This window comes from Geotrypetes seraphini, chromosome 6 (assembly GCF_902459505.1).
Source record: "Geotrypetes seraphini chromosome 6, aGeoSer1.1, whole genome shotgun sequence".
Classification (NCBI taxonomy): domain Eukaryota; kingdom Metazoa; phylum Chordata; class Amphibia; order Gymnophiona; family Dermophiidae; genus Geotrypetes; species Geotrypetes seraphini.
Window position 1 is genome coordinate 2,639,400 of NC_047089.1, and position 24,729 is coordinate 2,664,128.

Consider the following 24,729-nt stretch of genomic DNA (forward strand, 5'->3'; position numbering starts at 1 on the left):
GGAGCAGCAGGAAATTCCAACATCAACCAAAGGCCGGCATTGCCCTTCCCCTGAAATGGGAAATACAAGTAAAGATTTGGGTTCTGTCCCACTCCCACCCCAACCTCAGCCCTTTCCATTGATATCTTGCCCCTGAACACCTGCCTGAATAAAGTACATTCTTGGTCAGAGAGTCATACATTATTTCTAAATGTCATTAAACGCCAGGCCATCCATTTTCCAACCTCATATTGTCTCACTTCTTCTCCCCCATCTATCCAAAGCACACACTACTTTTCTCTGAGAATAATAAAAGGTGGAGTATTCAATCAAAAGCTAACATTCAAACTGCAAAAAAAACCCAAAGTTCTATCATCTCCTTTATAACGCATTAGATCGGCCAAACATTACTTAATTTTAATTTTCTTCTTAGCTATTTCTGGGCAAGAATCCAAAGCTTTACCCAGTACTGTGCTTGGGTTCCAACTGCCAAAATCTCTGTTAAGACTTACTCCAGCCCATCTACACCCTCCCAGCCATTTAAGCCCTCCCCTGCCCATCCTCCTCCAAACGGCCATATACAGACACAGACCGTACAAGTCTGCCCAGTACTGGCCTTAGTTCAATATTTAATATTATTTTCTGATTCTAGATCCTCTGTGTTCATCCCACGCTTCTTTGAACTCAGTCACAGTTTTACTCTCCACCACCTCTCTCGGGAGCGCATTCCAGGCATCCACCACCCTCTCCGTAAAGTAGAATTTCCTAACATTGCCCCTGAATCTACCACCCCTCAACCTCAAATTATGTCCTCTGGTTTTACCATTTTTCTTTATCTGGAAAAGAATTTGTTTTACGTTAATACCCTTCAAGTATTTGAACGTCTGAATCATATCTCCCCTGTCTCTCCTTTCCTCTAGGGTATACATATTCAGGGCTTCCAGTCTCTCCTCATACGTCTTCTGGCGCAAGCCTCCTATCATTTTCGTCGCCTTCCTCTGGACCGCCTCAAGTCTTCTTACGTTTTTCGCCAGATACGGTCTCCAAAACTGAACACAATACTCCAAGTGGAGCCTCACCAATGACCTGTACAGGGATATCAACACCTTCTTCCTTCTACTGGCTACGCCTCTCTTTATACAGCCCAGAATCCTTCTGGCAGCAGCCACTGCCTTATCACACTGTTTTTTCACCTTTAGATCTTCGGACACTATCACCCCAAGGTCCCTCTCCCCATCCGTGCATATCAGCTTCTCTCCTCCCAGCATATACGGTTCCTTCCTATTATTAATCCCCAAATGCATTACTCTGCATTTCTTTGCATTGAATTTTAGTTGCCAGGCATTAGACCATTCCTCTAACTTTTGCAGATCCTTTTTCATATTTTCCACTCCCTCTTCAGTGTCTACTCTGTTGCAAATCTTGGTATCACCTGCAAAAAGGCACACTTTTCCTTCTAACTCTTCAGCAATGTCACTCACAAACATATTGAACAGGATTGGCCTCAGCATCGAACCCTGAGGGACTCCACTAGTCACCTTTCCTTCCTCCGAGCGACTTCCATTAACCACCACCCTCTGACATTCTCTTAGTCTTTCTTTAGTAATTACCCACACTGATTACTATAATTCACTATATTCTGGATTACCTCTCAAGCGTCTTCAATTAGTTCAATCTACAGCAGTTAAATTTCTACACGGAGCACAGAAATTCGCCTATGTCACATCACTACTCGGAAAAGAACACTGGCTCCTTCTGTCAGAACATATACAATATACACTGCTATCATTGGTACATAAGGGACTTGTTACAACTGCCTCTGATTATCTATCTACTCTTCTTATGCCCTATGAGGGGCATAATCAAAACTTTAAAATGTCCAATTCTGGTGGCTACAGGGGGCTGGAGAAGAAGGACAAATATAGCTATTGCCTATCCTTGATCCAGCTCAGCTGGCACAGAAATCTTACGAAAATCTTAAACAGTTTTCCAATCTTTGTATCTGTCAATGATCTCCACTGGTGCTACAACTCCAAACTAACATAAATGACACCAAAGAAACTTAAATTAGTTCATTTTCAGCCTGCAGCACTCATCAGTTAAAGCACTGACCATCGCTGCCTAAATTAGACTGGACATGTGCTGACCTCCAAGTCCTGGTCGATATCAGCCAAGAATCCTATGAGTCGTTGATGCCAGTCCCAGTTGAATATTGGCCAAGACCTGCATATAGAATCTGTTTCTTCATCCCCTATGATTCCAGTTCCCCCCAATCCCTCCCCCATCAAGACTGTACTCCCTTCAACCCTCCCAATATGAGCCTGACTTCTCCTAGACCCCCCCCCCAGCCTTTATAATGTGCACCCCCTTCATGAAGCCAATCCCATATCCCTGTAGGCTCCCCAGGCCTACCTTAGCACTTAAGGAGTAGTACAGGCAAGTGAGAACGCCAATCACTCCTGTTCATGGGTGCAAAAAGGTGATCATGACTTATAGGAATTCTCTCACAGTCCTGCTACTCTTACACGGAAGGTTACTAGTGCTAGTACTGGTACTAGAGGCTGTGGCCAATATTTTGTACCCAGAGTCAGAATGGGCAGGAGTAATTGGGGTTTGATCCTACTTGACCTACTCCTGTCCAGGGATGGCAGGGACATGGGTGGAGAGCTTCTTTTCAGGGGGCTAGGGGAGGGCCAAGCTCTTGTTGGGGCAGTTTGAGCAGGAAGGGGCATTTTCTTTGGAAGTAGGAAGGGCAGTGCAAAGGAATCTTCAGCTTATTACCTGGAAGTTAAAGGGCTGCCAGCCAATATTCTATGCCATAGAACCAAAGTTTAGCTGTGTGGGTGCTGGCACAGCTAAAGTTTGGTTGTTCGGGTGGAAATAGTTTTTAATCAAAGAATAGTTAAATTCTTGAAGTCGTTGTCAAAGGATGTGGTTACAGTGGTTAGCATAGCTAGGTTTAAGAAAGGTCTGGACAAGTCCTGGAGAAGCCACTGCTTGTCCTAGATAGGAGCATGGATGTTGCTCCTCTTTTGGATTCAACATGGAATCTTGCTATTGTTTGAGATTCCACCTGGAATCTTGCTATACTTTAGGAACTCCACATGGAATGTTGGTACTCTTTGCGATTCTAAACTGTGTTTCTGCCAGGTACTGTGACCTAGATTGGTCCCTGTTGTAAACTGGGCTAGATGGACCACTGATCTGTTCCAGTATCACTGTTCTATCTAGTTGCTTAAGTATGCAAGCACCAACACTGAATATTGACAACACTCATATCAACTCCAGACTGCCTCTCTGTTGTCCAGTTTGGGCATGGCTGGTTAGAACCCCCTCCAGGGATTCAAGACGAAGTTAGACAAGTTCCTGCTGAACCAGAACGTACGCAGGTATGGCTAGACCCAGGTCCTTGACCTAGGGGCCGCCACATGAGCAGACCACTGGTCTGACCCAGCAGCGGCAATTCTTAGGTTCTTATGCTCAATTAAGTGCTTTTAGCAATCAGCTTGCTCAGCATGGTTTAACTGGAGAGGAGCCCAAAGAAGTTTAACAGATTAAGTATCTCCAATCCCTTAGGAACTTTAGATAACATTTCAAAGGATACAAAAATGTATCCTACCAAGTGTCACATATTTGTATCTCCCAGTTGGTGATAAGTTACACATGTGCACCTAATTCAAAAAGCTCCTGGTTCTCAGAGAATGAGTCTGATCTCTGGATGTTAGAGTGGCAGACTTGAAGGAGCTGAGGAAGGCAAAAAGGTATAAAGAGCTCACCTTCACCTGGAAGGCGAGTATCACCTTGGTATGGTGGGAAGTGAGCCTGAGCTAGGAACTACCCTCTAGGCAGTGTACTTTCCGCTCATATATAAGATATAAAACAAAATATCAAGTTAAAAAAGGTGATACCTTTTTTTATTGGACTAAATGCTTTCATTCTGGCACTATGCCATAGACCCTATAGGATTTCTGATATCACTATATCTTAGCATCCAGGATCCCCAGAGGCTTTCTTGAACTTGCTTGGACTATATTCCTTTCCACAGAAGGTCTTTTCCTGCAGCCAACACTCTTTCCTTGAAGAAGTATTTTCCAATGTTGTTGCCAAATCTAGTCCCCCTGGAGCCTCATACTTTGACTTCTTGTTCTAGAATATTCTTGTTGCTTCTTGCGCATTATTTCTTTCTTTGAAGTTCTGAACATTTCATGTATGTGTCTCTTTCAGTCTCATGATTTTTTATGTCCTGTAAGCCTTGTACCTTTTGTAGCCTTCCTGTGGTCCATCTCTGGCCTCACCATATTCATTCACAAAGACGGACCCCAGACCTTGTACAGCAGCATTACTTCCTCCCTTTTTCTATTGATTACGCATTTCACCTTTGCAAGCTAGCATTCCTCTGGCTTTCAGCACTGCATTATCACACAGATTTGCTGTCTTTGGATCATCAGGGAAAATCACCCTAAGGTTTATTTCTTTCCTGTGTATCTTTAGAAGTAACAACTTTATCAGCAACTGGAAATACATTCCAGAACTGCTGACTTGGAAGCAATCCCTTTCTGAGCAGTGAACTAAAGTACAAGATGCTATAAGAACGCAACAGATCTAAGAGACTGGTCTGATTTTAATTAAGCTAAAAAAAAAAAAAGAAGATCCTTCAAAAAGTACAAAGGGTCTCAGAAAGAAGAACCAGCGAAGGCAGAAGCAGAAGAGCAGAGTCAAGACAGGAAATCAATAGAACAAGACATTTTTCACATATGTCAGTGAAAGGAGAAAGAGCTGAGGTAGGATGACTGATGGGGGAAAAGGGAAGAATCTAGGAAAATACATCTAGGCATCGGATAAGATGGTTGTTGTTAATCAGCTGTAGCTAATCATTTATCTCTAGAAATATTTCCGTTTCCTAGTTGATTGTAACTTGACAACCAAGCTTCTACAACTGGCATAGCCAGGCCAACTGAAGGAACCGATATCATCTTACTGTGAACTACCACTCCCAGCTCTTGGGAAAGTTTTGCTGGGGCGAACTTTTGGTCTCCTACCAGTAGGTGTCAGCATGTCTCACCAGCCAGGCTGCTCATTACTTTTCACTCAATGGTGCTGTTACCTGCCAGAGATTATGCTGTTCCTCAACAGTGAGGAGTGTTTACCTAAATTCTCAGTCTTTCTATTCTGGTCCACCAATAGCATTAAACCCTCTGGCTGACCTCATTCCTAGACAAGCAGACTGGTATTAGATTGTAAGCTCTTTAGGACATCAAGCCGCATTGTGGTATAAATTATTATCTGGATACTTGAATAAAAAACCAAAAAATGGTCTAAGAGACATTTGGAGCATTGAGATCAAGCACCAAATTACTGCATCTCAATGACCACGAATTTGGTCTTGGAGAATGAGATGTACAGTGTCAGCATCTATGAGACAAACTTGGTTCTTTTTGTTACATAGAGTGTTTTGGACCCCTGTACGTTTGCAAAAATTAGATAGTTCTAAGTCTAATAGATGCTGGCATTGTAATCTGGAACCTGGGACATTAGATCATTTACTTTATTATTGTCCCTATATTAAAATATTTTGGAATGCTATTTGGCCTCAAATAAATGTAATGTTGGAAAATCATGTAGCACTCTCATACGACACAGTATTATTTGGAATGATGATGAGGAAAAAAAGTCAAATTTCACCAGAGAATAACAAGCTTTTATTAGTCATGACAGGGGTTGCCATTCAACATATAACCAACAATTGGAAGAATCATAGTAACCTTAGTTATACATTTTGGTGGAGTACAATATGTCATATATTCAAAATGGAAAGAGTAATAGCAATACAAAGAGGGACATATACTAAATTTATAAAAATATGGGGGCCATTGACAAAATATTGCAGTGAATAGTCATCACTTCTTCTTCTCTTCTTCTTTTTGGCACACCAAAGGGGGAGGGCATTGGTAATAATGTTACATAATATGTTATAATATGTTTTGCAATATGTGTATATTTTGGTTGGAAAGTAGATGAAGGGTGGGTGGTGGGGGAGGGGTTAACCATATTAATAGATTTTATGTAGTAGATATCAAAGTGATGTTGTGTAAGAACTTGTTGTAATATAATATTTTGTGCACTTATTGTCAAATATGAAAATGAATAAAGAATTAATAAAAAAAAAAGATTGTAAGCTCTTCCTAGCAAGGATCAATTAACTGTCAAAATGTACAGTGCTGCATATGCCTTTCAGCGCTATATAAGTGATAAATAGTAATATCCCCTCAATCCGACAGTTGTTCTACGATACAACACAAAAAACCATGTACTCAGTAGTTGCGCCAACACTATGGAATGCCCTTCCCCTACGGCAAGAAACTAGTTTAACTAATTTGAAAACCAGTCTTAAAACTTTTCTCTTCAAAGACACTTATGAGATTTACGATTGATAATAAAAGAGCGAAGAGGCTTGTTCCAGACAACCCAACTTCCCTGATGTTTTCTCCTATACCCTTTCCTTTTAGTTTTAATATTGTATTCCTACCCTTTCTCCCTTTGTTTCCATTTTTGACTTAATAGTTATTGTTAGTTTGTTTGTCCAATCCCCTGACTTTTTATTAATTTTTTTTAACACTGTAAAGATGTAAACTGCTTTGGTACGAAAAGCGATATATCGAGACATAATAAATTTGAAACTTCTGTCTTTCCAGATGAAGCTGGAAATTGCAGGAGAGTAGAGGAACGAAAGGAGTGTCCAGTCTAATCAGTGGCAGCAAAATCTTCCTCTGACTCTATAACTGAGGATCAATGTCTTAGGGTTGACACTTCCCATCCTTTGACCCTCCATCTGCTAGGGAGAGCTTTCAAGCCAAGCCTTATTCATGAAAGGTTCAGAAATATCGAGTTTTTTACTGACACCCAGTGCTGTAGTCATTTAGCCATATAAATAAATCAAAAATACACAGGATCCATAAACTTGCTCATTCCTTCAAATCAGATAGAAGAAGGAGAAAACTGAGATTCTCTAGTGAATAACGAGGCAATTCATGGCTGAAGGATAACATCGTTCCTTATAACCTCGGTTGGGGTTCTAAAGGGTCCTGGTACATTAAACAGAATTTATATCATGAAGGCCCTCTATGAACAGAACTGATGACCCTAATAGGGTTCACTGATAATCCTATCTGCACCTGGCAGTAAGAGCAAGAAGAAGAAGAAGAACTGCATTTAACCCTTAGTGGTAGCATAAAGGATTATAGTATGTTGATACAGAAGAATGAAGTTCTGCACAAACACAGTAAAGACTTTTAGTACAGTTAATGTTCTCTTTGCTACATATATTTTGCCTTTGCTGCTGTCGAAACCATAACTGACTTTGAGATACATTAGTAAAACTGTTTGTTCAGAACATCATGTTCTCCTCTTCTTTGGAAATGTATGGGACCCACTGTACTCCATGTAAAGATTTTGCAACTTGCAACAAGGATGTTGGTTTGGAACAACCCCGATCTGGTGTGTTGTGCACTTTTCTATAACAACCTCAGAAGCCTTGAGCTTAAGGAATCAGGTATGGAGAAGTAACCCAGTAGTTAGAGCAGTCAGAGTTTAAATCTCTCTGACCTTGGGTGAGTTTCTCCATTCAGTTCTACCTCATATATAAATGCAGGCTCATATTTACTAACCTGCATTAATGAAATTTAATGCAGGCTAAATAACAGACCCCCCCCCTAACTAAAGGGGTGGGGTAATTTTCTAGAAACTTTATTATCCCAGGACAGGCAGGCAGCATATTCTCTACATGTGGGTGACGTCATCCACGGATCCCCGTCGCAGACAGCTTTTCAAGCAAACTTGATTGAAGATCTCAAAGTTTGCTAGTGCTGCCCACACATGTGTGTGCCTTCCTGCTCCACTAGAGGGTGCATCCCCTCCTCATGGTCTTCAGTTCTTAGTTTTCCGCGGAGCCAGAAAGCCTTGTCTCTCTTCTCTGCGTTCGTCTAAGTGCCTTTCTTGCACCGTGGTTTCTTTATTTTCATTGGAAGTCGCTGTGCGGTTTTTTCCTTCGTTGACTACTTGATCGTGTGTTTTCTTGTTTTCGTCTCGGTGACCGGGGGCTCCCGGTTTCCATGGCCGCTTGGCCTCGCGTGGCTGCAGCCGTCTGAAACTTATATCCCGGCCTCTTACCGGGTTTAAGAAGTGCTCCCAGTGCGGTCGGGTTATTTCTATCACAGACCCGCACCGCTGGTGTATTCTGTGCCTGGGTCTGATCACCCCACGGACTCCTGTCCTCGTTGTGCCACCCTTCAGCCTCGGGCTCTTCGGCGACTTAGGGCCAGGATTGCGGAGCTCTTTGCCATGGAGGCTGCTCCTGCTTCGACCCCGGTCTCGGCCTCGACCTCGGCCTTGGTCTCGACATCGGCCTTGAAGACCTCCGCCCCGGGCAAGTCTCCCTTGACCTCGAAGGCCTCAGCGGCCTCGGCCTCAAAGACCTCGGCTCCGAGTAAGTCCCCTCTTCCTCCTTCAGGTTCAGCTCAGCTACCGAAGAAGCCTTCCTCGGAGTCTCTGGCCATCCAGGCAGTGAGTGTAGTCCCGCCGGCCTCGATGAGACCACCCTCCAAAGCCTCCAAACATGCTTCCACCTTACGGGAATACTCATCCTCGAGGTCGCCCTTGGTGGAACGCACTGCTGCACCTGCCCGGCCGAATAAGGTCGCGGTACCGATGTTCAGGCTATCATCTCCTTGGAGCTCTCCTCGGTGTTGGCTCAGCTCACTCCGGCCTCGACCTTGCGCCTTGTGGACCAGCCTGAGCGTCGCGTCGAGGTTTCTCGGAGCAAGGCACGCCGGTCTCGGCGTCTGTCCTCATCTGATTCCTCGCCTCTTCCATCGAGGGATGTTATTGAATGAGAGTACCCAGGAAAGGGACTTAGGGGTAATGGTGGACATGACAATGAAGCCGACGGCACAGTGCGCAGCGGCCGCTAAGAGAGTGAATAGAATGCTAGGTATAATCAAGAAGGGTATTACAACCAGGACGAAAGAAGTTATCCTGCCGTTGTATCGGGCGATGGTGCGCCCGCATCTGGAATACTGCGTCCAATATTGGTCGCCGTACCTTAAGAAGGATATGGCGATACTCGAGAGGGTTCAGAGGAGAGCGACACGTCTGATAAAAGGGATGGAAAACCTTCCATATGCTGAGAGATTGGAGAAACTGGGTCTCTTTTCCCTGGAGAAGAGGAGACTTAGAGGGGATATGATAGAGACTTATAAGATCATGAAGGGCATAGAGAGAGTAGAGAGGGACAGATTCTTCACACTTTCAAAAAATAAAAGAAAAGAGGGCATCTGGAAAAGTTGAAAGGGGACAGATTCAAAACAAATGCTAGGAAGTTCTTCTTTACCCAACGTGTGGTGGACACCTGGAATGCGCTTCCAGAGAATGTAATAGGGCAGAGTACGGTACTGGGATTTAAGAAAGGATTGGACAGTTTCCTGCTGGAAAAGAGGATAGAGGGGTATAAATAGAGGATTTCTGCACAGGTCCTGGACCTGTTGGGCCGCCGCGTGAGCGGACTGCTGGGCATGATGGACCTCAGGTCTGACCCAGCAGAGGCATTGCTTATGTTCTTATGTTCTTATGTTCTAACGCTTCTCCCTCGAGCTGGCCTCAGTCGAGGCACCGATCAAGGCGCCTTGCGAAGCGTCCCCGGGACTCACCCCCGAGGCGGGGCAGGTCCCCAGGTCCTCGCACTACTTGCTCCGTTAAGACCTCGGACCTCACCCTGTCCAACCCGAGTCTGCTGAGGTCGCCGGTCTGGTTGGGTACCCCGATCCGGGAGGAGCCGACCTCGGGGGACCCTGCCTCCTTTTCCCGAGGCTTGTCTTCGGACCGGGGTTCTCCGGGGTGCCGTCATCAGACCTCAACCCTAGTCTTTGTAGTTTTTGACGGAGTGAAAAATCGATCCACATGTACCATTCTACTCCACTCAGGATTTTGTAGACTTCAATCCAATCTGCCCTCAGCCATCTCTTTTCCAAGCTGAAGAGCCCTAACCGTTTTAGTCCTTCCTCATATGAGAGGAGTTCCATCCCCTTTTACCATCTTGGTCACTCTTCTTTGAATCTTTTCTAGCTCTGCTATATCTTCCTTGAGATAAGGAGACCAGAATTGAATACAATACTCCAGATGAGGTCACACCATGGAGCGATACAGGGGCATTATGACATTCATAGTCTTGTTAATCATCCCTTTGTTTAATAATTCCTAGCCACCACACATTAGGCGAAAGGTTTCATCGTATTGTCTACAATGATACCCAGATCCTTTTCTTGGGCGCTAACCCCCAAGGTGGTAACTATGATTTGGGTTATTCTTCCTAGTGTAAATCGCTTTGCATTTATCCACATTAAATTTAATTTACTATTCGGACACCCAGTCTTCCAGTTTCCTAAAGTCTGTCTGCAGTTTTTCACAGTCTACCTATGTTTTAATAACTTTGAACAGTTTACTGTTATCTGCTAATTTAATCACCTCACTCATTCCAATTTCCAGATCATTTATAAACATGTTAAAGAGTTATGTCACTTTGTCCCTCTAGTACAGGGGTGTCCAATGTCGGTCCTCGAGGGCCGCAATCCAGTCGGGTTTTCAGGATTTCCCCAATGAATATGCATGAGATCTATTAGCATACAATGAAAGCAGTGCATGCAAATAGATCTCATGAATATTCATTGGGGAAATCCTGAAAATCCGACTGGACTGCGGCCCTCGAGGACCGACATTGGACACCCCTGCTCTAGTATGTAGTTTTGTGAAATCATTACCTACACGTGTAATTACCTCAAACACACATACATGTTACGAGATTGGCACTTACTCATGTGAAGTCCATATGATGCTACTGTCTTTTTTCAATGTATTTCTTTCTAACATGGCTGTTTCCAATGGATTGTCTATCAAATATATGACTATCTCTCAGGGTCCTTATATGTATCCCAGCCATCGAAGCCCTCCACAGCCCATCCTCAACCAAATGGCCATATACAGACACAGACCGTGCATGTCTGCCAAGTACTGGCCTTACTTCTTCAATATTTACTATTATTTTCTTATTCTAGATACTCAGTGTTCATCCCATGCTTTTTTGAACTCTGTCACTGTTTTTCCCTCCACCACCTCCCTTGGGAGCGCATTCCAGGCATCAACCACCCTCTCCGTAAAGAAGAATCTCCTTACATTGCTCTTGAGTCTATCACCTCAAATTATGACCTCTGGTGTTACCATTTTCCTTTCTCTGGAAAAGATTTTGTTCTATATTAATACCTTTCAAGTATTTGAACGTCTGAGTATCCTGTCCCTCCTTTCCTCTAGGGCAGGGGTAGGCAATTCTGGTCCTCGAGAGCTGGAGCCAGGTCAGGTTTTCAGTATATCCACAATGAATACGTATGAGATGGATTTGCATGCACTGCCTCCTTGAGATGCAAATCTATCTCATGCATATTTATTGTGGATATCCTGAAAACCTGACCTAGCTCCGGCTCTCGAGGACTGGAATTGCCTACCACTGCTAGGGTATACATATTCAGGGCTTCCAGTCTCTCCTCATACATCTTTTGACACAAACCTCCTACTATTTTCGTCTTACTCCTCTGGATCACTTCAAGTCTTCTTATGTCCTTTGCCAGATACGGTCTCCAAAACTAAACACAATATTCCAAGTGGGGCCTCACCAACGACCTGTACAGGGGCATCAACACCTTCTTTCTTCTACTGGTTACACCTCTCTTTATACAGCCCAGCATCCTTCTGGCAACAGCCACCGCCTTGTCACACTGATTCTTTGCCTTTAGATCTTCGGACATTGTCACCCCAGGATTCTGTTTACTTACCCAACAGCAAATGGCTCCTATGGTTCCTCGTTGTTCTGAAGTGAAATATAAAATTTATGCAATTGCGATGGTTTATGGTCAAACAGATTCCTATTGCTTATGAAGGGGACAGGTTTTCTCATCTCACTTTGCAGGAACAATATTGGATTTTTGAGCTTGGCACTGTGAAACCTCATGTTATGAATGTTTTAGTCTAAAACTAAACAGATTGATTGTCTCACATGAGCCCCATCACGGACATTCTAGAAACACTTCTTAAGTGGAGAAAAAGGCCTCAAAGGTATCAGTCGGCATCACTTTACCACAGTAAATAAGGCTGCCTGCTCTTTATTGAAACACAGACTGTGTTGGAGCCGTGAACTGACCTTTTCAGATAACATTTGCCACTCCAGTAGAAGCAAGAATCCTTGCTCCATGCAATATGTTATGATTAAAATTCAAACACCTTTCCAGCGACATTGTACCGCTGCTGTGGCGCCTTGCTGAAGAGCTTATGAGCACATTTAAATATTTAAAAGCCTTTAAATGTTATATGATGATATTATTTGAGAAACTTGCCCAATATTGATGAGAGGGGGGTCTTTTGTGTTTTGTTCTATTTTGCTCTTTATCATAAGCAAAAAAAACCTCCACTGAGATTGATCAAAACTTTCCAAGTCCCGTTCTCTGGCTCCAATAGAACTCCCGATGACAGGAACCTGGTTTTGCCATTTCAAAATGGCTGTTTCAGGGAAAATGAATGAATTAGTTGTGCAGCGACAGAAACTGCATGGCAGCTCAGAACAGCGGGGATAACTGGAGCTTAAATACTCAAACTGTTAACGTCATTTCAAGGGCCCACGAAAATGTAAACCTTAAAAAAAAAATGTGTTTCATTCAATGTGTTGGTTTAACCCAAAGGGCCAAATTGTGTTCAATGCAAAAATCATTTGTTGTTCTCTCTGGCGCAGTTTACATTTTAAATGACCACGACATCGAGTGTGCATGATCGAGTCCAGGACAAAACATTTTGAATCTTGAAAAACATGCCTCATTTCATAACAGTGTTCACCCAACTCTCCTCGAAAAGAGGAGATTGAGAGGGGACATGATCGAAACATTCAAGGTACTGAAGGGGATAGACTTAGTAGATAAGGACAGATTGTTCACCTTCTCCATGGTAGGGAGAACGAGAGGGCACTCTCTAAAATTGAAAGGAGATAGATTCTGTATGAATGTAAGGAAGTTCTTCTTCACTCAGAGAGTGGTAGAAAACTGGAACGCTCTTCCGGAGTCTGTCATAGAGGAAAACACCCTCCAGGGATTCAAGACAAGGTTAGACAACTTCCTGCTGAACCAGAACGTAAGCAGGTAAGGCTAGACTCAATCAGGGCACTGGTCTTTGACCTAAGGGCTGCCACGTGAGTGGACTACTGGGCACAATGGACCACTGGTCTGATTCAGCAGCGGCAATTCTTATGTTCTTATGTTCTCCTTATGTGTTCAATATTGTAGAGGTGTTTTGACATCCTAGATTTTAAAGGACGCCTGATCTGCCCTTTATAACTCAATTGGCAGGGACACCATAACAGATACACCACATAATGTTGTAGTGGAATGGATTACAAGTTTAATGAAGATTGTTATGTCATGACACCTATTTCAGAGCTTAGGCAACAACGAGATCACACTGTCACCATTCACTCCTCCAGATGAAATATGTAGACCTTTTGATGTTTGAATATTAAGTTTTCTTAATTGTTTCAGCTCTGTGTGCCTGAGGAAGGTGTGCCGAATTGAAGTGCTTTATTGGACATGCTGAAGAACTTTTGGTAAGTTCATTTTATTCAACAGCTTTTAATAAAAATGGATGATCTTTTTGATCAATGTTCTATTGGTTGACATTGGCTGCAAATCATATAATCATAATTCTGACTTCACAGGATTCACATTTACACAATTTTGGTTTGGGATTATTGAAAAAAACTTGATTTAAATTGTCTAAATCCAAGTAGAATTCAATCTAAAAGACTATTTGCTGTATCTTTTTCATATCAAGCTGCAAAAATGTGGAATTAGAAACTAGATCATTATCCAACTATCTGTCACATAGGAAGGCAGTTAAAATATTAATGGTTGAGAAGTATTTATGACTGAACTATATAATGTTATTTCCTAGGAAGGTCTAATTTCTGGGTCAGACCAATGGTCCATCAAGCCCAGTAGCCTGGTTCTCACAATGGCCATAGAACTCAGGATAGATGCAGAATATAAGTATCAGAATGAAATGTAACCTTCTTTACCATCTTCTCCTCTTAAGTCCTTGTGATGACATTCAACATGAGTGGGAGGGATACAAAAGAAGATCCTAAGCTTTAGTCTGGACTTGTACTGTCATGACCTTCTCACTATCTGACTCTGAGGTCACTGGTGGGGATGTGTCCTTCCTTACCCATAAAATATGCCATGATCTTACAGATGGCCTCTCCAAAGATGAAGTTGCCCATTAGGTTGGGGATAAGAGTGAAGGGTATGCAGAAGATGGACAACATCAGGTCGCTGACCGCCAGGGAGAGCAGAAAGGAGTTGGTGACCGTTCGGAGCCGCTTGTTCATCACCAACACTACGATGATGAGGGTATTCCCGAAGACACTGAGGAGAAAGATGATGCAATACAACAGGATCCGAACCCACTGGGTCAGTTCTGAAAGGAAAAGAGACAGTGTCAGGCCTTGGACTCTGGGAGAGTCAAATTATATCAACACCATTTATTTGTGTAGATTGAATACATGCTAATGGTAATTCCAGATGCACAGATCTCAAGGGCATGCATTTGAGGGTACTTTGGGAGAGTCAACAAAATTCAACAACTATTTCCTGTTCGTCAATGGCAAATGTATCTGTAGTTCAAAAAATGCCCCCGTTGGCTTTTGCATGTCCCTTGAGGTAGGCATAAGGTTTTGGAAAGTACTCCTTTCAGTCAGGGCTTGAAACAAGACATGGAGAAGGAATTTGTATTTACACCCTAGTACCCCACGCAGGGTTTATAAATGAAAACTTAAGTCATTTGGGGATTTGTTTCCTATCTGGGATCTGGGTTTCTCCTCCTGTGTGTAAGAGGCTTTTGGGTTGTTTTTTTTGCTTTCTCTTCCCAATATATAGGATAATGGTTTACAGGGTAGATTGAAACCTATACTACCATGCAATAAACATATGATTAATAAAACAATCATAGTACATTCCCCAACAGAACTCATCAAATTAGACTCACATTAAATAAGAAAGCTTTACACCTCTTGTGGACTATAAAATAGCATTAATGGCCTTTGGATCTTCTGATAAAGTTACATGAAAAAAGGCTCAATTCAAAGTCTTAATTACTGGCAGAATCTGGAATAAGTTCCTCTGAGAACACATGTGGATTCGGCTTCTGAATGACAAAGGAATGCTAGGGGTTCCATTTACAGCAGCTAGTGGTTATACTGGGAACCACAGAGACCAGGGTTCAAACTGCACAGTCACTGCCTATGGCCTTCAGCAATTCAATTAACCCTCCATTGGCTCAGATACAGAATTACGAAGAAGAAAGGAGTCGCATGAGAACAGGGGTAGCATTCCTGTTCTGGAGACCAGCGGTCTTGCCTCTCTGCTGATAACCACAGCCTTGCTTCCTGGGTTCCTCTCAACCAAGGGCAGCTTCTGACCTAGTCCTGGGGTTTCGTAGCCTGAGACATTATAGCCTAGTGCCGCCCAATTTGCTGATTTGAATCAATTTGCTGAGAAAATTGGACTCACTGATTCAACAACGCCTCCCCCAAACCCCAACTTCTCCCCCCCCCACCCCCCAGTGAGACCTGACATACCTCTGAAGCCTCCTAAAGCAGCCATGACAATGGACGGTCAGCAGCGACATCATTCTGAAAGAGCTGTTTACGGCCTGCCCCACTGGGGCCTTTCCTCTGCCACATCACTAATAATGTGGCAGAGGGAAGCCCTAGCGGGGCAGGCCATGAGTAGCCCATTCAGAGTGATGCCGCTGCTGACCGCCCACTGCTTCTGCTGCTGCTTTAGGAGACCTCGTTGGTATGTCATGCCTCACGGTGGGAGAGTCAGTGGGGTGCGGGAGAGAGGGATGGATGGAAAGCTGCTACACAGGGAATGGGTGGGAGGAAAGGAAAGCTGCTGCTCAGGGGGATTAGAGGGAAGGAAAGCTACTGTACATGGGGGGTGAGAGAATAGAGAAAGAACTGTTGGGGTGGAGGAGAGGAAGGGAGAGAAGAGGTAGAAAGGGTGAGAGGGAGCACATGAAGAAGGACATGGTACGACTAAAATGGTTAAGGGGCTGGAGGAGTTGCAGTACAGTGAGAGATTAGACAAACTGGGCCCAGTGGCGTACCTAGCATATGTGACACCCGGGGCCCATCATTTTTTGATACCCCCCCCCCCCATCTGTACGAAAAACATGATTTTTAGTAACAAGCCACAAGTCACACATGAGTACATAGGAAAAGGCAGCATCTTACATGCTGCAGTGAGCAGTACAACATCAATACACCCATTGTAAAACTAAATAAGCCAGACTATTGTGAGCCTTCGGGACAGTAAGGGAATTTTTCAAGTACCTTTCTTATTTCTAATCTTAATGTATATTTTCTGTAAACCGCTTAGAACCTAACGGATGTAGCGGTATATAAGAAATAAATTACATTACATTACATTACATTACTAGTACAGATCAATCCTACACCGTCAATCCTAACAGAAAACCATGTCTTTCGAACACACAGAACACAGAAAACACCTTTGCTTAGTATGGAATATGTCATCACAAACTAACCCCTCCCTCTTTTACAAAACTGTAGTGTGGATTTTAGCCACGGTGGTAACAGCTCTGACGCTCATAGAATTCTGAACATCAGAGCTGCTACCACCACGGCTGGCGCTAAAAAACACTCCACAGTTTTGTAAAAGAGGGGATAAAATAGAAATACATAGACAAAGGTTAAATTGAACCAGTAAGAAGCTGGACTCTGCATACAATGCAACACCACAGAAACAGTGACACGGGTCCAGCGTGGGAGCCCTGCTCCGCCCCCCCCCCGATCCAGCCGGGACACAGACACAGAGGACACATTTAAAAAGGCCCAGCGCCTGCACCTAGCCAGCCAGCCAGATCGGGTCCAGCGTGGGAGCCCTACTCCGCCCCCCCCCCCCCCCCGATCCAGCCGGGACACAGACACAGAGGACACATTTAAAAAGGCCCAGCGCCTGCACCTAGCCAGCCAGCCAGATCGGGTCCAGCGTGGGAGCCCTGCTCCGCCCCCCCCCGATCCAGCCGGGACACAGACACAGAGGACACATTTAAAAAGGCCCAGCGCCTGCACCTAGCCAGCCAGCCAGATCGGGTCCAGCGTGGGAGCCCTGCTCCGCCCCCCCCCCCCCCGATCCAGCCGGGACACAGACACAGAGGACACATTTAAAAAGGCCCAGCGCCTGCACCTAGCCAGCCAGCCAGATCGGGTCCAGCGTGGGAGCCCTGCTCCGCCCCCCCCCCCCCCCGATCCAGCCGGGACACAGACACAGAGGACACATTTAAAAAGGCCCAGCGCCTGCACCTAGCCAGCCAGCCAGATCGGGTCCAGCGTGGGAGCCCTGCTCCGCCCCCCCCCCCCCGATCCAGCCGGGACACAGACACAGAGGACACATTTAAAAAGGCCCAGCGCCAACGGCGCACTGCCGTTCGGCGCACGACAAAGGCGCCTGCGCCTTCGTGAAAAGCCAACATGAAAGGCCTACAACCCCAATTCTACAACGACACTTGGACCTCCGGTTCTACCGAATCCCCAATCTCCTGTCGATCTCCAATCCAGCGTCTGCAGTAAAAACCGCAGGGAATCCGATGCCCGCTAAGCACTGCTATCAAAGACCCGGACCCAACCAAAGCGGCAACCCATACAACAAAGTGGTGAGTGAACCAACGTCCTTACTACTTACAAAAATGGCAACACGCACACTTAAACTCATCCTTGTCCTACTACTGCTCTCCTTATTCATAAGTAAACGGAAAATAGCAGGATACCATACACACTCCATACCCATCCACACAACATCACACAGACCAGTCTTACCATCCAGGAAACTCCAAACACACAGAACCCTGATCCCCTGCCCTACATACGACTACGAAAGCATACCCACTACCTCCACCAAAACCCAAGACTAACACACAAAAACATCAAACACTACCAAGAACAATCAACATAGTCACTACTCCCCTATCTCACACAAAATACTCATCATTAACATGCGCATATATGAACATTAGATCTATCAGCCCAAAAACTGAACTAATCAAGGACTGGCTGATTAAAGATCATTTAAGCTGCCTCTTCTTAAGCGAAACCTGGCTCACTTCCGACGCAGACCCACACATTACTGAATTCTGCCCCAAAGGATACAAACTAGAGCTAGTATGTCGAGAAAACAGAAGAGGAGGCGGCCTAGCAATCATAGTAAAAAACAATCTCAACATTAAAATCCTAGCCAAGCATTCCACCCCTCACCTAGACTTGCTAGCTTGCCAACTCTCCGACAACACGCTCACAGGAAACCTGAACTGCCTTCTCTGCTACGTTACACCAGGAAACTGGAACACCTCAAAACAAAAACTCGAAGAATTCATATTCCAGAATTCCCTCTCCTCCACACATAACCTGATCCTAGGAGACGTAAATCTCCACCTAGAAGACCACTCCTCCAAACAAGTAGCGGAATTTATATCATACCTCAATTCCCTATCTTACCAAATCCTCAACCCTGATCCCACACACGAAAAGGGTCATCAGCTTGACATTGCTGCGTACGCGTATCTCGACCTCAACACACAAAACATCCACATCACCAAGGGCTCTTGGCATCCTACCCTCTGGTCAGACCATTACATATATACCTTCTATATCAACTGGATGCAAAGTAAAAACAAACCCACATAAAACACTCCACATAAAACAAGCATCAAGACTAGACAGAAAATTGAACCAACCAAATTCTGGGACACAGTAGACCCCGCATTAGAATCCAATAACCCTATAGAATTCATAAACAGCTGGCGGTCCCTAAGTGAATCTACCTTAAATAATCTAGCTCCAATAAAAACAAAAAATAAAATATGTAGGCCATCTGACAAATGGTTTGACACCAAGTTCCTACACATAAAAAGGCAATGCAGACAACTAGAAAGGTCATGGAAAAAACATAAACAAGACAACACCAAAACAGAATGGAGAATTCAAATCAAACAATATAAAATCAAACTGAAGGAAAAACGGAAAGAATACTATTCCAAACTCATTGGCACCGAGAAACCAGACACAAAAAAACTTTTCAACCTGGTACGAAATCTCACTGATACCAACCCTTTCCTAGCCATCCAAGGAAACCAGCCTCCAACAGCTCACCAATTAGCGGATCACTTCAAACACAAAATCAACACAATCAGATCCACATTCAATAACTCACAAAACATCATAGAAGAAATACTAATAAATTCCACAACAGACGATGCCATCTCAGCAGATAGGATCTGGACCAACTTCCCAACAATACAATGGTCAGACCTAGATCGACTTTACAAAAAATACAGCAAATCCTCATGCGATTTGAACAACTGTCCATCTTACCTACTAGCTACAGCATCCACAAAATTCAAAGCTAATCTCACATTATGGTTGCAAACCACTCTCAATGAAGGTCAGTTCCCAACAGAACTAGGCGAAATTATAATTACTCCAATACCGAAAGACCTCAAAGGACCAATAGACAATCCAACAAATTATAGACCAATCGCTTCTATCCCACTATACGTTAAACTAATAGAAGGTCTTGTAGCACAATATCTCTCCAACTACCTAGAGGACCACCGCATTCTTCACCCATCGCAATCAGGATTCAGAACTAATCATAGCACAGAAACACTACTGGTATCCTTAATTGATATAGCCCGACAACAGCTCAGCAAAGGAAACAAACTACTAATCATCCAACTTGATCTTTCAGCAGCTTTCGATCTAGTAGACCACCCCATACTACTCCAGATACTGGACGCCATAGGAATTTCAGGTAGAGTTCATAACTGGTTTCAAGGTTTCCTTAAAACAAGAACATACAGAGTTAAGTCAAAAGAGCTTATATCAGACTCATGGTCCAACCCCTGCGGAGTACCACAAGGATCACCACTATCGCCCATACTATTCAACCTCTTCATAGCTTCCTTAGGCACAACCCTAGATACCCTAAATATAACCTCATTCAGTTAAGCGGACGACATAACCATCCTCCTTCCCTTCGACATCCAAGACCCCAGCTCCACAGAACGCCTGAAAACAACACTGGTAACAGTAGAAAACTGGATGACCACCCATAAGCTGAAGCTAAACGCGGATAAAACAAAATTCCTATTACTAGAGAAGGAAAAACTACAATCCGTTACAGAACTGGAAATAAATGCAATCAAATACCCTATACAGACCACTCTCAAAATCCTGGGAATACAACTAGACAGACGCTGTACAATGCAGACACAAATTCACAAAATCATCCAAAAAGCTTTCTACACCATGCGAAACCTTAGAAAAATAAGAAAATTCTTCGACAGAGACCAATACAGAATCATTGTCCAATCCCTGGTACTTAGTATTTTAGACTACTGCAACAGCCTCTACCTATCATGCCCAAACTACATGATAAAACAACTACAAACCGTTCAGAACACAGCCCTCAGACTCATCTACTCGCTTAGCAAATTCGACCACATCACAAATGCTTACTTAGACTCTCACTGGCTTCCAATAAAAGCAAGATCACAATTCAAATTCTACTGTCTTCTATTCAAAGTAACCCACGGAGCTGCACCAAGTTACCTAAACAACCGCCTATACCGCAACCTCACACACAGAACAAGGAAAGCTCAAAGCCTATTCACATACCCCCTTTCAATGGTACCAGATGAAAGAAACTCTACGATAACCTTCTAGCGACACAGGCAGCGAAAATTGACCCAACAGTCTCCAAACTGCTGACCAAAACATCAGACATCAAAGTTCTCCGAAAAGAAATCAAAACGCTTCTATTTAAAAAACACCTACCATCACTCTAACCTCCTGCCTACACACACACAATTACTCCTTCATATTCATCATTCCTACAACATCCCTCAACGCCATGTAAGCAACCTCCATATGTAACCAATATTTCTTCCTCAGCGCTATGTAATAATCTCCTTAACTTGAATGTACTGCTATCCTTACCTGTGATTTAAACCTGATATGTAAACATATTATATTCCTGATATGTAAACTTGTTATATTCCTGATATGTAAACTTCCTGGAAATGTCCAGTTCTCTTCCAATTTTGTAATCCGCTTAGAACCGAAAGGCACAGGCGGAATAAAAATCTCTAATGTAATGTAATGTAATGTAACATGTCTCCTAAATCAATAAATAAATACAAAATTTTTTCCTACCTTTGTCTTCTGTGGTTTCTGCTTTCCTCATCTTCTTATAACTCTCTTCCTTCCATCGTCTGCCATCTCTCTTCCCCTATATGGCATCTTCTCTCCTTCTATGCCCCTTCTAGAAATTGTATGCCTCCCCCTTCCATCTCTCCTTTCACCCCCATTGGTCTGGCATCTCTCTCCTCTCCTTCCCTCTCCCACACCTCTCCTCTGCAATCCCTTTCCCTTTTTTCCCTCATTTTCCTTTTCTGCATCTGTCTAGATTACATTCTTACTACCCTCTCATCAATGTTCTTTTTTACTGTCTACCTAAAGCTTGCCACCTCTTTCCCTCACCCCTCCAGTATTTCCCTAACTCAATCCTTTTCTCCCTATCATGTGCCCTCCTTTTATTTATTCCCTCCTTCCATCATGTACCCTCTTTCTCCAACCCTTCCATCTAGTACCTTCTCCTCTCTCTGTCCACTTCCATCCAGCGTCTGCTCCCCTCTTTCTCTCCTCCCATTTCCTTCCTGCATTTGCTCCCTTATCTCTCCCATCTGCACTTCCATCCAGCATAGGCTCTCCACTACCATCCAATGTCTGTCCTTTCTCTCGCCATCCACCCCTCTTCAATCAGCATCTGCCCCCTTTCTCTCCCTCCAATATCTTTCCCCCTTATGTCTTTCCCCTTTCTCTGTACATCAATACTATCAGCACCACCCTTCCATACCTTTCTTTCCCTCCACCACTCTTCCATTCCAGCAATCCTGCTCCTTTCTCTCCCTTCATGCAGCAAGGTCCCACGATGATTGTAGCTGCCGGCTGCCACTCCGACGTACTTGCTCTGGAGCGGACTCAGCAGCCGCATGCTGGAAGGTCCCACGATGACTCGTCTTCTGACTCTGCTCCAGAAGAAGTAAGTTACGTCGGAGGTGGTGAACCCAGCAGATGCAGGGAGTTGTGGTAAAGTCCAGCAATAACTGTGTCTGCCGGGTCCACCCCCTCAGACGTAACTTACTTCTTCCGGAGCAGAGCTGGCAGACGAGTCAGCGCGGGACCATCCTGCACCTCAGCACGGCTGCCGACTCTGCTGCAGCGAAAGTAAGTCAGAGGTAACGTGACCATTTATTTTTTTCATCAAAAGATGACATCTATTAATTGACTGTGTATCCTTTCTTTCATTTCTTTCTTTCTGCACTCAGGCCCAACAATTGTCCCTTTCTATTCCCTCCCTCCTTCCTTCCCATGTCCTTAGTGCCCCCAGTGCCTCCGTCCTGTGTCCATAGTGCCCCCAGTGCCCCCGACTTGTGTCCTTAGTGCCCCCAGTGCCTTCTTCCCGTGTCCATAGTGCCCCCAGTGCCTCCGTCCCATGTCCATGGTACACCCAGTGCCTCCGTCCCATGTCCATGGTGCCCCCAGTGCCTCTGTCTCGTGTCCATGGTGCCCCTAATGTCTCCTTATGTCCCCCCCACTACCTTCCAGATTTTGGGCACCCCAAAGCCAGCCTGCCTGTCTACCTATCTCCCTCCCTCGCTAAAGCCAGCCAGCTTGCCTGCCTACCTCCTGCCCTCCCTGCTGCAGAAAAAAAATAAGCGCCTCTCCCCTTCCTTTCCCCCAGCCCGCGCGCTACGATCCTACCTCCACCCTCAATTCTGACGTTGAAGAGGACGTTCCGGTCCAGCCAATCACTGCCTGGCTGGCCCAGAACGTCCTCCCCAATGTCAGAATTGACGTTGGAAAGACTTCTTGTCGGCGGGGGAGGTAGGATCGGGAAAGGAAGGGCAGGAAGACCCGGACCTGGCCGGCTGTGCACCCCCCAAGCCGTGGACCCGGGGCAGACTGCCCGCCCCCCCCCCCCCCACCCCCTTGGTACGCCACTGACTGGGCCTCTTCTCCCTTGAAAAGAGGAGACTGAGAGGGGGCATGATCGAAACATTCAAGATAATGAAAGGAATAGACTTAGTAGATAAAGACAGGTTGTTCACCCTCTCTAAGGTAAAGAGAACGAGAGGGTACTCTCTAGAGTTAAAAGGGGATAGATTCCGTACAAACGTAAGGAAGTTCTTCTTCACCCAGAGAGTGGTAGAAAACTGGAATGCCCTTCTGGAGTCTGTTATAGGGGAAAACACCCTCCAGGGATTCAAGACAAAGTTAGACAAGTTCCTGCTGAACCAGAAGGTACGCAGGTAGGGTTGGTCTCAGTTAGGGCACTGGTCTTTGACCTAAGGGCTGCCATGGGAGCGGACTGCTGGGCAGGATGGACCACTGGTCTGACCCAGCAGCAGCAATTCTTATGTTCTTATGATAAATTCTGCATATGGTGGAGGGGAGGGAGACATGCATGGGAAGAGAGAGGGAGAAATGTTGGACATATGGTGGAGGAAGGGAGAGATGCTGCATGGAGGGGAATAGAGAGGTTTGACCCAGGGCACAAGGCAGGGAGAGAGAGAGAGAGAGAGATAGATGGTAGATATCAGGAAAGAAACAAAATAATTTGATTTTCTATTTTGTGAGTACAATATCTCAGATTTGGAAGGTGTATTCTGCCAGACAGCGAGTGTGAGCTAGGACCTAACAGACAAAGGGAAAGATCTACTCAGGAAGCTGGGGCTGTTTACCCTTGAGAAGAGAAGAGTGAGAGGGGATTTGATAGAGACTTTTAAAATATTAAAAGGATTTGATAAAATAGACCAAAAAGAAGCATTACTGAAATATTCTGATGTGACGAGGACAAGAGGACATAGACTGAAACTGAGTGGCAGCAGGTTTAGGACAAATGTCAGTAAATTCTGTTTCACACAGCGAGTGGTGGGTGCTTGGAATGCACTCCCGGAGGAGGTTGTGGAGGAGACTACTATTCTGGGATTCAAACACAAGTTGGATGCACACCTTCTTGCATATCATATTGAGGGATACGGTAAATCCGGGTCTCCAAAAAGGAGTACCTAAATGGGCCGCCGCGTGTGCGGATCGCCGGACTTGATGGACCTCGGTCTGATCCGGTGAGGGCGTTTCTTATGTTCTTATGTTCTTTTTAGTTTATTTTGTTTGCACTACAGTGCTGGCATGGAGTTGGAGAGGGCAAAGGGGGGTGTGGTGGGTGAAGAGGCTACAAAATAAACCCAACGCTCAATTGGGCAGGAAAAGTGAATCGAATCGAAAAATGTTTCCCTGAATCGGGCAGCACTGGTATAATCTGTGCACCTCTACCCAGGGCTTTGCAATACACTTCTCCCTCCATATTCGCTGTGATAGGGGATTAACAGAACCGCAAATAACTTTTTCATATGTTATTCGCTGTTTTCTATTAAAAAACCATCATGAAACCGCAAATGGTGGGTTCCTGGCCTGTTCCTGAAGGAGAGGCAAAACACAGCGGAGAAAGTGCTGGGAATCAGCGATTT

The 24,729-nt window shown here is 44.6% G+C and overlaps 1 protein-coding gene across 1 annotated transcript in view; it reads right to left on the bottom strand.

The window, feature by feature from the left end:
• Positions 1-24,729, bottom strand: part of CCKBR (cholecystokinin B receptor) — a 67,492-nt gene that overhangs the window by 10,984 nt on the left and 31,779 nt on the right. The window contains exon 2 of the mRNA XM_033947760.1: positions 14,284-14,535. Within this exon, the coding sequence (XP_033803651.1) occupies positions 14,284-14,535 (252 nt within the window). The remainder of the gene's footprint in view (positions 1-14,283; positions 14,536-24,729) is intronic.